Genomic DNA, 18806 nt, shown 5'->3' on the forward strand with positions numbered 1-18806 from the left:
GCATTTGTGGGTTGGTAGTATTGAACTACCAACTATTAAAATTCACTAGTTTCTCAAATTATTTTATTCAATATATTACGTATTCAAATACACAAAGGACATTTATTAAATTAAAATTAAAGAATCTTGCAAATAAAATTCGCAGACGTTTGTTCAATTCATTTTATACGTAATGCACTAATAGGCAAACTTTATCGTAAGCTTCAATTTACAGTTAAAAGTGAAACTGTATAATTGAAATTCAATTTATTGTGCGTAATTCAAATTTATAACTTGTTATTAATTCACGCACGGATCAATATCCCTAAAGTAACTATCTTTATCGCGTCTACCTTAATGATGATACGTACGTGGCATAAAAACTTGCCATAAAGATTCGTCCACGATTGCGCACAGAGTAGGTTCGCGGTCGTGCGAGAGTCCACATGAGCCTGTTGCCAGTTATTGATCCTGACACGATTAAACAACACTGCATTGCTGTCAACTACGAAAACAATTCTGGTCACGCAGCGTTTGTAAAAACGCGCCGACGAACAGTTACGGTAACGTGTGCGTCTACATTTCACACAAAGTACTACGATATTGAAATGTGCTGTAGTGTCTCATCGACGTCATCGTTATTCTGTCAAAATGTAGAAGAAGTCCCGTAAGACTCGAAATATCGATGAGTGACACTTGCCATTCATACGTGAGGATGTCATCGTCGGTTCTCTGCGGGAAAAGGAACTTTTAAAGCGAGCATATTGAAGAGTTCTTGTCATTGAGAGATCCCTGATTTTACTTAGTTAACTGCTATTTCTCAAAAGTTACACACGTATCTCGACTTGGGACTCTAGAAACGCTTGAATCTGTGTTGCTGCTGCACATGTGATCCTTTAGGTGTTATCTTCGGTTCGTAATGAAGAAGTTTACAATTAAAGGCGTTCTGGACGGGTTCCGATCGTCGGTACCGCAACCCGTCAAACCTGATCAGGAGATCGTCGAAAATTTGCGGCCAGAACATTTTCAAGTAAAGAAGGTCAGTGACAATCTATTGTAACTGTTCATTTCACTGTTGTACGTGTATTTCGAATTATATTTACCAGCTTTAGAGACACATGGAAATAAGTTGCGCATGCTGCGTTATTTTGAATGCATGGCATTATCTTTCTCTGGAAGTTGTTTTTAGTTTGTAAGTGGAATGACCCAATTAAGAAGCATTTATTGCATACTGCGATCTTTATCATTTGACCTTTTGTTTCGCTGTAATTATTTCTTTTTTTGGTTATGGAGTTAGTATGTTAGAAACGTATCGTCAATGCTAGTATTGTGGACATATGTACGGTATGTACTATGATATCACAGCTGTTAGTAATACTTGCGTACAATCGAAATATTGTGGAAATGATTAGGAGTTGAAAGCTCAATCGAAAATTCAATTACATATCAAGCGTTTCTGAAATATTTGAACATTGTTATTGCTATTATATCATAATACGTCATTTCGGAACAAATATATATAACTGCAAATTTAAATAGACGCTAAATGAATTTGTTGCTAAGTGCTACTTATCACCACAATTATTAATGTAATTTCGATGGGAAACATTAAGTATAACATTTCTATTCATTACAATGAATAAAAATAAATTCTAGAATGTGCAATATAAATATATACAAAATACCATTATATTAAATAATCAGTACAAAAATATTTTTTATTTAGATACAATATGAATTTAATAATATTTTTTTTTTTTTTACACAAAAGTAACATAATATGAAATTATAAATTGTGATATAGTATGATTTATGAATTACAATTTTATAATGAAGAAGCGATAACAGTGCAAACGTACATATATCTATTATTTCGTATTTTTTCACGAGTATTAATCTAGACAAACACCGGATTTGTAATAATCTTTGAAAATATAAAAGTTCGATGTTCAATCACGGTCTTTAGTTAGCAAGAATTAAAAAAATGTCTAATTATGATTGTCAGTAGTTTTATAAGTAAAATTATTATTAATCCAGAAAGATAATCATTATTTTTAATTATTTCAAGGTACATATAATTATATTTTTATTTAGGATTCGGTATCTTAATTGATTGTAAAACTTTAACGTGTATATATATAATACTTCTAAATAAGAGGAGATTATACCATGCAAAAGAAGTGCACTTGTATGATGTATATCTAGCGATAGTTTATCCTAAGTACGTCTAATAATTATCAGGGTAACATTTGTGGATCGTATATCAACGTGACATAGTCAAATGATTTTAAAATTCAATAAACTGCTATAGTACTAGGATAAATATAATTTTGAAGAAAAAAGTGACGAGATAAATTAACAGAAATCGTTAAACGGATGTGGTAGTTTCCAATTCGATGGATACTTAAATAAGTTTATTTCTGTCAATGAAAAATTTTTTTTATCGTTTTCAACGATATCTATAAATATTTAATAGAATGTTGTAGATTTTATAATTTCAAGAGATCACTGTGTTTTGAAATGTGCGATCGCATTTCGTTTTGAAAGGATCTTCCCTTTTTAATTTAATTAAAAAAATATGATTTTTTAATCGCTTAAATAACAAACAATTAGGCGTGAAGCATTGGACTGTTGTATTCAAGTTTGTTTACATAAGATGTGATTACGAGACAATTAAATGTCATTATCGTAATCATAGAATTACGTACGCGTGTCAATCTTGCTTCCATTCAAACAATTTTAACGATTTGAGGAAAACAAGTGCATGAAATTGCAATGAAAACTCAAAGTGAGACATCGCTAAATAAGAAATTTATTGGCAATAGGAAGATATAATCGAGGAATGCAAAGAGTAGAGGAGGAAATTTGAAAAAGGAAAATTTAAAAAAATATCACTAAAAAATATTACTAAAAATACTATTAAAAATATTAATAGTAAATGGTTGTGTCCTCCTTTCGGTGCAAGAAAGACTTATGCTTCCCTCTGAAATCTCTTTTGCTAGCTCTTTTTTTGCGTTATTGTGTCTCCAATCTAATAAATTCACCCTCTAAAGCGGAAAGCATTGCCAAACCATAAATGCCTTCCGTCGTGGTGCTTTACGGGTTTTCGCTGAGCAAAGGAAATCAATATACGATTTGTCGATAAACCAAAATAAATGTGATCTGCTTGACTCTTACAATATATTGCATTATTTTCTGGTATTTTTCATCAGTGCATCGGCATCCGATACGAAGTTTACGATGCGAGAATTTCTTTCCGTTTCACTCGCTCGACGAAATAAAAGCAATGTTCAAAACACAACAAAAGGAAGTAAAGGCAGGGTGCAAAACAAACGTTGCAAAATGCAGACGCGCGAAAGAGGTTAGTTTTAATGGTAAGTAAGAGGTGCAGTTCGAGATTCAATGCGCTATGTATATGTCGATAACAGTATCGAAACGAATTCCTTTGCGTCATGCGTATCGGTTTATCTACCTTTAAAAACAACTGTGTCACCTACATATATAAGCTGTTCGTTGGTAAGATGAAAATTAGTATCAACTGACGCTGCGTGTTATAATAAAATGTTGCAACATTGCGATATTATATAATTATGCGAGCACGTTGCTTAATCCTGATTCTTTATGTAAAATCAAGTATTATTATTGAATCTCTAACGAATGAAAGAAGTTCAAATAGTCTTGAATTTACATATAGAATCACTCATACGACGTGGCTATACCATTCACACTTACGAATGAGTAGTTATAATTTTAGAAACATCGAGAAGTTAGAAATATGATGTATTTAGAGTAAATCATATTTAGAATATTAGAGTATATATATAGCAGATATATACTGTTCATTTTGTCATGCTGTCGAGTTATTATATTTTTGTATTGTAGCAATACAAATTTAACGACAAACCAAAGTTGCATTTTCCTGATTTGTTAAGTTACGTACGATCCTGAGAATCTTAAGTGACCGAGAAATTCGAAATGTAAAGGGATTACGTGTTAATCATCATACGATGAACGATCGTCAGATTTACGAGAAATATCAGATTTCTCTGGAGTTTAAAAATTACGCAATCGTACAATGCGATGTATGTACATGTAGTGTTGGTAACACGACGATTGAGAGCTTCCATTTAAGCGGAAGCTGCACGTTATAGGCGAGCACTTTCTACATAGATAAGTAGCTTCGCGTTACTTCAACACAAAACTAGTGACAACTCGAGAACAAGGCCAAATACGATACAAGTTTATGGCGAATTTTCGGCTTTTTTATGATTTTCGTGTCCACCATTTATCGGCGAAGTAGCCCCATACGTTGTGAAACAGCCTGTGTACGTTAAATTTAATATTCTCAGTCCTCTTATAAAGATTTCAAGCGAAAACGAACGTTTTTCTTTTTTTCTACCAGTATTAACAATTTACGAACAACGTCATTTCTCTTCGAATGAAGCTTTCTTTCTTCTCTCTTTGCTAAAAGCGACAAACTAATACGAATTACGTCTTTCTTACGAAATATGTCTTACTCTTTAGAATAGAATTTAGGGCAATAGTGAGTAATGTGAAAGTAGAAGAAGTCGTTTGTAAAAACTATTGGAACTTCGTTTGTTTAGCCCTGCTGCGTACCTTTCGCCCATTCTCGACCCTCTTGTCGTATTTTTGTCGACGTTAAAAATCGTCGTCGAGTCCGAACATTGAAGAAACTTTCCAGCGGTATAAAATCTTGCGTTTTCAGGGGGTAAGACCGAAATGTCAAAATTTGAGCAGAATCAGTGTGTCGTGACATTTTCTCGCGGCAGGGAGTTAATATTTAAATAAATGATTATTTAAAAATAAATAATTAATTATATAAAAATGGCTGCTCGTAGACAAAATAGAGGATACATTAATGTGTTAGACGTGATCTCTGCTGAAATGTGGAGTAATGTGGAGTTTTGCGAGGGGACGTGTGATATTTTCTTTGACGAGACATTTTTGACTCTTGACGGAGACAACGTAACGCGGTGCTGGAATAAAAGAATCTTCGAGCTAAAGCTAGGCACACACACGTTCCCGGTAAATCTGCACAGACACGGCTGTGCAAACGTATCTCTGCGGTCTTTAGATGCCCGTGGTGCATTTACACGCTGCGGCGAAAATTTTGTATTCATGGCCTTGTCGATTTAACATATCATCGACAGGTAACGTTTCCAGCCGTGGCAGATTTATTTTTTTTTTTTTCTCTTTTTTTTCCATCAAGCGTAAAAATGTATTTTAAACGCTTACCCGATATTTGTCGCGCAAAAAACTTGTTATGCATTTTTAGAACGAAATCTCAGGGGATGGGAACTTGATTCTGATGGAAGTTTGGAATTTATTTTCATCGTCAGGATGGTCATTTATTTATTGTAAAATTCATGCTAAAGATATTTCTTTTTTACAATTAGACGAGCGACGTTGACGATACCTTTTGTTTTGTAACGAACGTTATGTCCTTTTCAAAATTGTTGATTTTGTTGTCACCTGTGTTGTCTCATGACTTTGTTATCGTTAAGTCTGGTTAGAAATTCCAACGTTACATTAATTTACATAAACCGATAAAGGAACAACAGGGAACAATATTTGTCACAAACTGGAAGTTATTTTTCTGACAACGGGGGAAAATGTTCTCTCGTAATTTTCGATTCGAATTACGCTCGCATAGCGATGATTCATGAGATTGAAGCGAGCAAAAATTGAATGTAGCGAAGCGTTTTACGTATTATCTGAATTATGAGTAAGCAATAGCCTTCGAAACATGCTCGCTACGTGATAAAACTCGTTTCTCTGCGTCGTATAACGTGACAAATTCATCAATGTACAAATCAATTTAGCTGGACAAATTTTTAGACCAGGGATTTTATTTACACTTGTTAGTTAATGTATTTACACAATCGTGTTAAACTCAAATAACAATAGTAATCGCTCTTGTTAAAAATAAAAATATTTAAAGTGATTTGAAGTAGTTAAAAGATTTATAATAAGTTTAACTGCAGATAATCTTCAAAGAACTGTACGTGTAAAATGATTCGTTAAAGGAGACTACATATATTGACAAATGTTTGAATAATTTATATTTATATAAAATAAATAATTATTTTATATATTTATATAAAATAAATAATTTATAATTGATTTGTTTCTTAAAGAACTGTACGTGTAAAATGATTCGTTAAAGGAGACTACATATATTGACAAATGTTTGAATAATTTATATTTATATTTATATAAATATATAAAATAATTATTAAGAGGCCGCAATATTTATGGCGTTAATTGCTTTTTCTTATAATTTTTTTTTCCCATACCGTGCTATAACGGGATCTGAAGTTATTAATAACATATAGATTTAGTCCATCGTGTATTTATCCGAGAAGATTTTCTGATAAAAAGTTTTCCCGAAATCCTCTCCTCAGCTTTTATACTTTGTCATTTCTGACTGGTCACAGTACTCAACTCATTCGAATTCTTTTAGTTTCTTTTACGTAATGCGTTTTCACAGTAATGCGTCGTAAGGTATAATTACCGTAGAAAGTAGACTTAAAACTCACGTCAGTGAAACCATCGTAGATGAAAATGAATTGATAAATTATATATAAGAAAAATTTGATCGGAAATATCTTCTCATTGTAAAGATAAAACGAAGGATATTTGTTTTGCAGGCATTTTTTAATAAAATGATCAACACAGATATTGGAGTAGTTAAAAAAAAAATATATATATATCTTTGATTTCTTTCAACATTCTTTTCACATTCGTGCCGTTATGCAAGGCATTACTATTAATCAATTATATCTATAGCTACTTCTGTAATTATTAATAGGAACACTTGTAGTTTAAACAAGGCAACATATTCCCTTTTTTCTTTTTCTCGTAGATCCATTTCTCCTATAGTTGAAAGTTTGTTAAAATGTGGGAAAAATAAATGTAACATGCACGTTCAAACGTCTTTTCTCAGCATGTAACTGCTGTTAATCTTGTATCTTTTAATTTATTTAATTTCTCCTTTTAATTTCTCTTTTTTTTTCAATCTTCGATCTAGCAAAAGCTAAGCTACAGAGTAGAATAAACCCAATTGCGTGACTCGTTCTGCCGCGACACGCCAGAGTGTAAAAGAAAGAAAAAAAAAAGTTATTAAATCTAAAAGCCGAAGAGGGTGCGATGAATGTACAACGTGTGTACTACGAAAGTTCCATTGTGTTTTAATTCGAATTATCACGCTTCATTGTTATGCATCAAATATCAGTGGGAAATTTTAACGAGTACAGTGTACTTTCGCCGATAAAAATATCAACAAGTTTCTTAACGTGAAAATATAGCCACGATTTAAATCAATGGTTCATTCATTATAAATACTTTTATGATTCACAAGTACGCGAGGTGTACAGTTCGTTGCATGAATTGCATTTCTACCTGTTTTACAATCTTCGAACCGACCAAGGAAGATCTAATAAAAGTAATAAGATAAAATAATCGGCAGACGAAGCTCTGCGATTATAGTAGTAGCTTCATATGACAATCTCTTATATCAAGTTTCTCTCTTTATTTTATTCCAAATCTCAAGGGCTAAAGTTCTTTATTTTGTATATGTTGGAACTGATCTTAGCTCTGTGCAGATAAAAATCACCAATTCTGAAATTTTCATAGAACTTTTATCCTGTCTCCTTTATTTTATCATGAACTTTTCTCCTATTCCTTTGAGCCTGTTACAATTTTTATACTTTTGTTGTCGGCGTGAGCTCTGGTATATTCTGAATGAGAAAGGTATATTAAATGTTACCCAAAAGCTTTGCGATCGACTCTCTGTTCATTATCGGAGGAATTTTAAAAGTGCAGTCGAACATCGTAGGGAGAATTCTCGTTGGTGGAAATCAGAAATTCAATTTGGAATTCGGTTTAGAATGACGCGTGGGACTGTTTCCGTAGCCAGATCTAATGTACTCGTTAAATATGCAGCGAGTACCTATTTGTTCCTGGCTACATATTCTGTCTGTTTGCGAGGGGATGCGACAACTTTTTCGGGAGAAGTAGAATGGATCAATATTACAAGATAACGCTCAAGATCAATATTTCGTGACATCTCTGTTACGACTGTTTAATAAATGTTTAAAAATACGCTTGGAAACTGTCGAAAGTTTAAATTGCGCTTAAGGTTAAAAATATCGGATTAATAACTTTAGGTTGCAACTGAACTGAGTTGAAAGTAACAAGTATTTCAAATTGTATCGTGCAACCATTGATGCAAGTATTAATTGATGAATTACACTGACGTACACGGAAAATTACAAATACAAACCGTGGCTTTTGATATTGCAATGTTCTTCAGCCTTAGTGTTCTAAATCCTCGTATAAATATTTTCAGTGTGGATGTGGATTTCTGTCTGTTTTAATTTTTAATTCAATCCTTGCCGAGTAGTATTAATCCTTGCGGTTGTATGAAAATTTGTACCGAAAGTTGAAAGTACAAAATCCTCTGGCCGAAGATGAATGCGAAAGTTATAATCGGCTCTAGCTGATGCAGCTTATTCCTTGTACTATCGAGCACTTGTCTCTCTGAAAAGAGTCTGAATTTTCTGAATAACTGTTATTGTGAAATAGCTTAATATACAGTGAATACAAAAAGCGTCCTTTGCATTGTCGATGGGAAATTATTGATACTTCAAATAACCACTGTAACTTCGCGGAAAAAGAAGACCGTGCAACCATCTGACATGGATTCATTTTAAATCGCGAATCTGCTGTTTTTCTACAGTGTTGAATTTCTCCAGAGATGTTTTCACATCATTTTGAAAGATAGTTTCTCTCTCGGGAATTCTGCAAACTCGACAAATTTTTTTTTTTATAAACATTGCAAAAATTTTCTCCGTAATCGACCAGGATCTTAACCAAATTGCGCTGGCAACCGATTGCGGACCATAACGAATGACCAAATCGTATACGATAATTCGTCGCTTTCTTTTTGAACTCGTCGACGTGATATCATTGGATAGAAATTATCGGGAAGTAATGAATTTATTATTTGCTTTGTCTATTTTGTTTCACTTTAAATATACTTAAAACTGAGAGATTATTGCAATTTTGGAACAAAAAACTCTCGACGTGCGATCACATGTCGTTTCAGCGCAAGAGATTAAAGACTCTTCTTGAAATTTTGTTGTACAAAAGTCTACGTGCAAAAGACTTTGAACATCGACAAGTTTCCAAATGCACAAATATTTTCTGTATAATCTTTGTGTAATCAAAGAGGCTAAACGTCTGTCGTAATGACGTTTGCAAGTGGGGAAGTCATTTAAACGATTCAAAGTAATCTTAAGATCTCTGATGTACTGTTGCTCGCGAAACAATCAATAATAGCATACAGCATATTCTTTGATGCTATACATGTACTTTCTTAATGCCAAGTTCAAAGCGAGAAAGAGGATGCGAGACCGAGAAGTGAATTACAACAATCGAATCTAGTAACTTTAGAAGAAGTTTCTAACGAAATTTCTTCGAAGTAAAAATTTTTTTTTTTGTTGAAAAACCTTCTAAAGATTTGACTTTAGTATGATATACTGAAGGTTCCATTAAGTAATCACTGGCGATTTTTCATACTTTTTTGAGAGCTTAAAAAAGAAAGATGAACGACTCAGCTTTTTCATGGAAAACGGGGAAAATATGCTTACCCACGCAGGGTTAAGTTTACAAATCACGCGAACGACGATGATATTCTACGAGGCAAGCCAAATTGAGAGTAGAACTCGAGGTAGGGAAATAGAATTGTAGCAGAAGAAATTGATGTGATGCAGAAAATATTACAGGGTGATATTACGCTCAGCCTTACATTTCTCATCTTAATGCCACGTGGCAGTTGAATTTTTTATTTGAAGAGGAAACCATAAAATAATTGAAAATACGCACCACTATTCGCAGATGCAAATATACACATAAATTTTAAAGCGTATAACATTGTGAAATAAATAGAGAAAAAGAAAAAAGACAGAATAATTTTCTGATACTATACATGATTAAAATTGTATTCTAATTTATTTTAAAAAAACTAGATATTAATAAATACGACAAAACATATTTTACAAAAAAAAATAATATATATATATATATTTAGATCATTTACTTTCGAGATAATTAAAATTATTAAAATAAATTAATTAATTCTCATACAAAAGGTGCAAAGTAATTTTTCAAAAATTCATTTCATTTTGTACCTGAGGCACGTTTGAATGCATAATTTTTTTTTTTAAATCGTGCTTTCAAGATTGAACGATATAGAACGTTGCAAATTTGGTGTACTTTCAAAGGTACTAATCAGCGAATTAATTACTTTCAAAATGAAGGTAAGAACAATAATTGGTGGATGGGAGGGAAAACGAATGGCTGAAATGGAAGAATGGAAATTCTTCGATACGATGGTCACGTCAACACAGTATTGTACCCAGCGTACTATTGTATTTGGGGAATTACGCAAGGGGAGCAACAGCAGAGAAAATTCGATCGCGTTTACGTAGCGTGTGCCCCGACGCAGACTCTCGATTACTTGATAAGCCTGGAAACAGGCAGAACGAAACTCGAAAGTTTAATAATAGAGAGAAAGAGAAAGGCAAAGAGAGATAGAGCGTTGAAATATGCAAAAATATGTAAAACGGAGAAGAACAAATTTCCTCAAGGGTATTTAGCGAAACTGAAAGACTTGGTTAGCAGCAAAAGAACAATTCATAGAAACACAATTGAGGAAGGAAAATTAATGGATGTACATGGTACAGAAATATTACAATTGAGAAATAAGAATTAGACAAATAGTACAGGGGACAGGATTAAAGTCAACATGTTCGAATATCAATCAATTTCACAGCCTGGAGAGAGATAATTTTTTTTTTTTTTGGTATCACCGGAAGTTTATTACGTTTTTAGTATCAATGTGTCATTATGAAACGTTTAATAATGGAAAGAAGTGTTTTTGAACATAAAATTTGTCCTGAATGTGTCTGAAGATATTTCCAGAGGATGGAGAAAAAATCAAATCATTCCTTGCCTCAAGATATTGACGTATCGAGGATCTAACAGCGGGATATATTTAAAGTATGTAATACTGCCAATATCACGCTCGAGGATGATTGTCTAATTACGCTTGTCAGGGAAGCACGTAGTTAATGTAGCAGGTGGTAAAAACGGGGAAAATAAGAATAAACGACTCACAGAGGCATCTCTTATGTAACATGGGAAGAAAGGAAACGCTAAAAACAGACGAGTTGTGTCCGTGTGTCCTCAATATCAGCAAGGCTGCGTAGAAAAAGTCTGGGAAAAAGGAGTTCCCCAAAATATTGAGCACTGAGAAGATAAAAGGGGCGAAGAATCGAGAATAAGTTCCACCTATATGCGTGCAATTGCAAAAACAAGGGAACGTCGTCTAATCGAAACATATACTATAGGTATATACAATTTTGCTGAAATTAAAAATGTCGGAATATTTTCAAAGAGAGAGGAAAGAGGCCTTATCCCATTAGAATTCCTGTAGTCAGTTAAAGTGTGATAAGTAAATTTGCAAATAAATGAATCATCGTGTCGTAAGACAACGGTATCGGTATTCCTGCAATAATATTTATAATTCGGTTTTTTTTTTTTTTTTAAGATAAAAGTTTAATTACATACAATACGGGGTTTAAGTTTAAAGTTTAAACGAAAGCACGTTTAACTATGTTTACACACACACATATTACAATTCAATATTTAATGCGATGAAACTTCGTTTGTATCCTTTTTTTTAAACTTTCTCGCCGTTTATATACCGAAGAAACGAAAGTTCGGAATAAAGCTTATCTCTTTCCCCGTCTGGCTACGTTTGATAGCGCGTCGACGTTCCTATAGAATACCAGTTCATATGAGTGCAACGGATGCTAAAGTTCAGTGTCTACGTGCCCGCAAGACTGTAACGCGAAACTGTCGGAAATTGACCAGGGACCACCTCCCGGAAAGTTAAAATCGCGGGCGTAGAGGAAGGCGGGTGTTCATAAGTTTCGTATTGCTGTATTTTAACCTACTTCTCCATTCCGCTGAAATGGAACGAGGGCAGTTTTCATGACCAGTGGAAAGGCAGTAGTGCTGCATCAGAATCGATTTTAACGTATATCTGTCTTTTAGGGCGTCAAATTAATCCTAACTCCACTTTGTCCTAAATTTGTTCTTTTCTTTTTCTCGTATTTTTTCTTATTTTTCCCTCGATATATATATATATATATATGTTCTCGTATTTTTTCATATTTTTCCCTATATACATGTAATGAACAGTTCTTCCGTTTCGGTCCCTTTCTGAAAGGGGCCGCAAAGTATAAACTTTTACACATTTTGTTCGGGCTTTTGTACCGCGTGAACGGTCAGAAAAATTGGTCAGAAATTGAAGTATTGGAAAATTTAAATTGAAAATTTCGGATATTACGATATAATATCGTACGCAGTAGAATGGTCGAACAGATATTAGGGATTTAACCACTCGCGCTGGCAGCTGATTGCGGACCGTAACGAGTGACCGAACCGTATACAATAATTTGTCGGTACGATATCGTTGGATAGAAATTATTGAGAAGTAATAAATTTATTATTTTGTTTTACTTAAATATACTTAAAAGAGACTTAAATATACTTATTACAATTTCGTGACACGTCATTCCAGCGCAAGTGGTTAAATCGATTTAATTTCAAGACGTTCTCCATGCGGTTTCACTAGCGTGTATCGCGCCAAGTGTATATCGCTTTATTCAAATTTGTTAAACGTAGCAAGCGTAAAATAAGACTCAAGGTGGCACTTGAACGTATCATGTACATGGAGCGAAATTTACCGTAGTTTACAAATTGATAATTGAATCAGTACCGAATGATGCTCATTCGATATTTATGGCTACGCGAGTAAAGCAGCAAGCTTGCATTCCGTCCATAGGATGGAATATTCTCGAATATTTAGGTCCCTTTGTGTGTCTCCTCTTCGATACGGTAAAGCGAAATATTCTAAACAATGTTTGATAATCCTCGAGCACGAGGCAAGAAATTAAGCTACTGATAATATACGGACAGCGAGCATTTAATTCGGAAAGCTTTATACCGCGGTCGCGGTCCAAACACATAGCCACGAAATCTTCATCTTAATTTTCTGTACAATGGAGCATCGTGCACCCTAATTAAAACCAGCCTGCCCGAAATTCAAAGCCTCGTCCCTTCTTTTTTTTTTTTAGCGCTCATCGTGAATGCATACTGACGCGTTTTACCTTTCTCTTGTTGCTTTTGTAGAAGATCGCTTTCGGCCCATACTGACTCATTACTTTCCATCCTTCAGAATTCACTGCAACGAGATTTTATTCTATATTGCTTGGGCCTATATCGAAAAATATAAATATAATTCGAATTGCAAGCTCAAGAATTTATCGAATTATTGGAACAAATTTCGCTGCATCTCCGTATATATCACGTTTGTGCAGCTGGATTTTACGTTCGTGATTAAACAATCAAACGAAATAAAAATATGGCGAAGTAATAAAATAAAAGGTTGTTTCTTTTTTGAAATTCAGCGAGTCTTTGAGAGATTAAATTCACGATTGTCTTTGATTCCTCCCGTATAAATCAATAAATAAACTCGTTCTAATTGTAGCTGCATGTTATTTTAATAATCAACCGGGTTTCGTTAATATGTATGACGTGCAGTTTTACGGAGAACATCATCGTGTCGCGGCGTACAATGATTGCGGTATATCGGTGCCAGCTTGTACTTGTTCTACTTGTGCGATTTACTGTTCGATCGGTTCTCAAGTTTAAGAGACCTCTCTCAACCTAATCGCCAATTCAGTTCGCTCTGGTCGCGCACGTCGTTGCTCATTGATCGTACGAGAATTGAAATCATTTACTGATATTTTTTTCACAGTCACACCTCTTGATAATTTTCGACGAACTAAACTGTCACAGACAATTTTATCCCCTATCTTCTATCTGTTATTAATTTTTTTTTTTTTGTATTTAATATCCGACTTTTCCTATAGAGAGAAGTTTAAAGTTTCAGGATAGATTAGAGAGTCAAATATTTACTCGTGGTTTTTCGTAGTTGTTGAGACAGTGTGCCCCTCGGTGTAATTACGAGAATAATGTAACGCAGTAATCGCGGATACATACATGACAATAATCGATAAGTTATCGATGAATAATGCATACAGACGGCAAAAGCATCTGAAAGAAATGATTCCGATAATAGCAGAGAATGTTGAGAATATAGAGTCGATGTGATTCTAACGCGCGTAATCTGTTCTTCGAGTATATTTTTAAATCTGCTTTGCGTTCGAACAGGAGGAGAAAAGCGAAATTTTTTCCCCGCAAATTGATGACATACATTTTCTCTCTCTTTCTTTTTTTTTTTTAAATACCGCGGGTATAATAGAAAATTATATGGCGTCGGTTGGAAATCTGCATGTAGGACATTAATGCGCCTTTCACACTTTAACATGAAAGTAGTGCTTACCTGCATGAAAAATGTGTTTATAGACCATGAACATTATGTATAAAACTAAAGAGAAAAAAACATTGACGCGTTTGTCGTATTTCCATACATTTTTATTACAATGTTTTTACGAAGCTTTTTTTTTTACACTTAATTCAAAAAATGTGAAATTTTCCGATTATGCGACGGTAAGAGACGATAGTGGCGAATAAAAACGTGATGGGGGGAAAAAAGGTGGATATTCGCGTTATATTCTTCTTTCTGTCTGTTATTGGCAAAAACCAACTTGCCGATCGCGGAGTTATTTTCTTCCAACTGCTGCGTTCGATATATATGTGATGACTGCTTTTTTGCGATACAGTATGTTTTCGACTAAATTAACAAATACGATCGCATGATATTGCGTGATCGTGATCAGTGACTGCTACTTCATAGAATTTTTAGCGCTTTAGTGGTCGATGAAATCACAACAATGTATTTTTCAGTGGTCAGTGACTGCAGCACTCATGTGATTTTCATGTGATTGTAAATTTTTAATAAAACCTGCCTTGCTCCCGGTGAAAATTATTCCCGAAGTACTTAAACATCTTTTAAACAGCCAGAAAGTTAGAAAGTTGTTGAAATATTTTTTCAATTAATGATACTTAATATTTAACCTCTTGCGTTGGAATGACGTGCCACGCACATCAAGAGTTTTTCGCTCCCAAATTGCAATATTTTCTCAGTTTCAAGTATATTTAAAGTGAAACAAAATAGGCGAAACAAATAACAAGTTTATTAATTCTCAATGATTTCTATCCAATGATATCATACCGAAATAGTTCAAAAAGAAAGCGACGAATTATTGTGTACGGTTTGGTCACTCGTTATGGTCCGCAATCAGTCGCCAGCGCAAATGGTTAACGTCATTTCTGTAGGGAATAATATTAATATAGTGTGATTCAGTTCGTTTCTTGTTTTGTTGAACTATCTATTTGTATAGCAAGTAGTTCATCAGTAATTTGCATTGATAGATTAAAATCGGACACCCTGTATAAGAGTGTGCACACATGGACACAGATACGCGTAAATACATTGCGCACGCGTGTTGAAGATTCTTAAATGGTTTGTACGTCGATAATGTAATGATATAATATACGCACTTGTTTTATATCATAATTAGGTACGTTTTATGGTAACTGGCGGGCACAACAAAAACACAGATATTATTGATCCATTTGTTGAAGCGCTACTTCTTCAATTATGGTTGATTATTTTGACAAGAATCGTATGAAATATTTTGCGTGACTCGCAAGAAAACTTCTGAGATAAAATTCAATTTTCTCGTAACGTTATTGCGCTTGTACATAATATATACTTGGATATATACATCAAAAGTATTTTCGCACACGTGTGTGTATGTGTGTGTATGTGTGAATTGTGTTTGATAAGAGTAATGAATGGGTGTAATAATGAAGCCGAGGATTGATGACTGTTACCAACACGATAAGAAAACCCGAGTTTTGATTTTTATGTAGGTTATGTTTCTTTTTAAATATAGTTTGATTTCAAACGATTGCTTCGATTATTATGCTTTATATGATTATATGTAAATGTATGTAAAATTATTAGACAATATTATTGGAAAAAAAAAGAATGTTATTCCTCTTGCAAATACTAAACACGAGGATCGATATTTGTTACACGGCATATCTGCGACCTTATTAATAAACGGAGCAACATTTAATATATGAAAAATAGAGAATGAGATAGTGCATCGATACCTTCGATCTTTGTTGACGTAGTATACTGACAGCAGCAAAATAATGAATGTTTCCTTACAGTGCGTTATCGGTTAAAGGGTAATATGTAAGTAAATATACAAATTGTGAATTGCACTATATTTTCTAAACGAATGTTCGGTGATTTTATCAGTATTTTATGAGCGAGAAGTTGAGAAATCAAGCTGCTCGTCAGGAAGATGATTTCCGAGTTTGATTAACGATGTCTCTAGTCACTTGCAGCTGGCATTATTTGATGAATTTCCAAGATTTTCAAATGATACATATTTAAATTATTAATACTCGCCGTTTGTGTATATTTGTCTTGTATATATTTCGAGGAAATTGTCATTTCGTTCGTGAAATGTCGACGATGTTAATAGCAGAACTAGTATCGAAATGATAAAACCGGCTAAAAATTCTATAATTTTTTAAACAGGTTCCCCATAGTTTGTAAAATTCGTGCTCTTTCTAACTTTTTCCTATTCCTTGCGTTCTAATTTCTCTGATATAATTTTTATACTTTAATCGGCCGTGGCATCAGTGCTGAAAATGTTTCACCAGTGTGAATTTATAGATTTATTCACCAGTGTAATCATTTTTGACAAAAAAAAAAAAAAAAATTGCTTGTATCTAAACCTGATTCAGACGTAAAATACGTACACTACGCGTCAGAACGATGATATATCGCAATGATAGCTTGGTTCCTGGTTTATGTTCTCGAGTTTTCTATTGAGAGACATGCAAGACAGTCGTCATTCGCGACAGATTGTCATGTGACATAAGTAATAGATTGTACAATCTTTCTGTTACTTTAGAAGTTGATGATTGTTCGGTAATTTTGCATTCGTCGCAAGCATTAACAAGAAGTCTGCTCGTCAGTTTATAAAGCGTCAGGTATTTTTCAATATTTTCATTCTGTCCACGTAAATTCATAAAATTCACTATTACGTGCTTCGTCTTTTATTTCATTTTCATCGACAGGATAAGCCCATATCGTAATGTAGTTACGATGATGCAAATATCGTCATCATTTTGTTTCTTTTCTCGAAATATATCCTTGTACAGAAATAGGTTTCTCGTGATATTTAATACTACACTCGCTCTGCTATTACTACGCCGACTAAAATGTGCTAAGGTTAAACTGAATTGTACTGTCAGGAGCATGCGTTTCCTTTGAAATCCTTTTTTTCTTATTTCGATACGTATGACTTATACCCAAAATTTTGCCCAACCTTTCTAAAATACCCTGCATGTGATTGCTCGGCGAACTTGCTAGTCGACGTGCGGATATTAAAGTTGCGCTGAAGACCAGAAAATTTGGAAAGCTTTTATGAACGTTCCGTACCATTCTATTGGACCTAGACTACTTTCACATAAAAAGGTTGAATTTTACGGAGTTACCCAATTTCATGCGCGTTTCCATCGCGAGACGTTAAATTGAATCTGTCTTCTTTCTTTTTCTCCTTTCTTCTTTCAGACGAACTCGCGGTCAATTAATATTCTCAAAAATAATCTTCGCTCCTCAGGCGTGATAGTTTCTTCAATTTCTTATATAAGAATCTTTTCTCTCTTTTTTGCGACAATTCTATTCGAACATTTTCTTTTGAGTTTACCGAATTTCAAATTAGGAAGATTGAATATAAAAAGTTAAACGATATTTCGTAGCTTACATAAGCTGTTACTGTGCAGAAGTGTTCTTTGTATGGATTTCTATTTATCATGTGGATGAAAGTCTACAATAACTGTATTTGTCTCGAAGTTTGAAGTGTAAAGAAGCCTTCTCAATTTTACACGCCTTTTCACCGCCCTGCCTTATTGTTACAATATACATTAGGAGTACTGCTGGGTATATTTGCTGGTCTTTATATCGCTATGCTACATAGTCAATTTCCTGTTACAGATATCATCTTCATCGACCTAGATTTATGACATGCAGTTGATACCTATAGTACCAGTAAATTTTCTGATACTATATACATCTTCATTGTCAGACGTTTCATACAAATCTGAAATACTCCGATTTCTACCGTTTATAAAATTTTATCATAATCATAATCATTGTCTAAAGTTGACATAAAATTAAACGTAGCTAAAGATTAAATGTAAAAATTAAACAAAACGAAAAGTTCGTTTAATCAAATTCATGTGATTATTCAAATTCATGTACAGTCTTTTGAATGATAAACAATCTGATGTGATATGTATTTTGTATAATATTTGAATAATTGTAATAATTGTAATGTAATATTAAATAATGGTAATAATTATTATAATTAAAATTATAATATTAAAAAATATTTATATATAAAATATATACTATTAAAATTACAACAATATCTTATATGATATTTTAAATAATTCTTTGTTACCTTTTTTTTTTTAAAGATGTACCATTTTAAAGAAACTGACTTTACAAAGCAAGATTCAGATCAAAAATCAGACGGTAGTTTTTTCTTGGTTTAATTAAAGAGGGAGCAGCGTTGCTCTTTCGAATATTACATGCGCCCTAACCTTTTAAAATTGGCATCATTGAAAGTGCCCAGCCAATATGGAAAATCGAAAACAAAAGAAATGTAAAATTAGCA

The 18806-nt window shown here is 33.5% G+C and overlaps 1 protein-coding gene across 10 annotated transcripts in view; it reads left to right on the forward strand.

Moving 5' to 3' along the window:
* The first annotated feature begins 372 nt into the window (after positions 1 to 372).
* Positions 373 to 18806, forward strand: part of LOC122527386 (syntaxin-binding protein 5) — a 59605-nt gene continuing 41171 nt past the window's right edge. For 4 of the 10 annotated variants that reach the window (XM_043651524.1, XM_043651523.1, XM_043651522.1 and 1 more), the window contains exon 1: positions 373 to 1018. In XM_043651524.1, the coding sequence (XP_043507459.1) occupies positions 899 to 1018 (120 nt within the window). In that variant the 5' untranslated portion in view covers positions 373 to 898. The remainder of the gene's footprint in view (positions 1019 to 18806) is intronic. The other 6 variants (XM_043651528.1, XM_043651529.1, XM_043651530.1 and 3 more) reach the window with 2 other exon arrangements.

The sequence above is a fragment of the Frieseomelitta varia genome, unplaced genomic scaffold (assembly GCF_011392965.1).
Source record: "Frieseomelitta varia isolate USP_RPSP 00005682 unplaced genomic scaffold, Fvar_1.2 scaffold_216, whole genome shotgun sequence".
Classification (NCBI taxonomy): domain Eukaryota; kingdom Metazoa; phylum Arthropoda; class Insecta; order Hymenoptera; family Apidae; genus Frieseomelitta; species Frieseomelitta varia.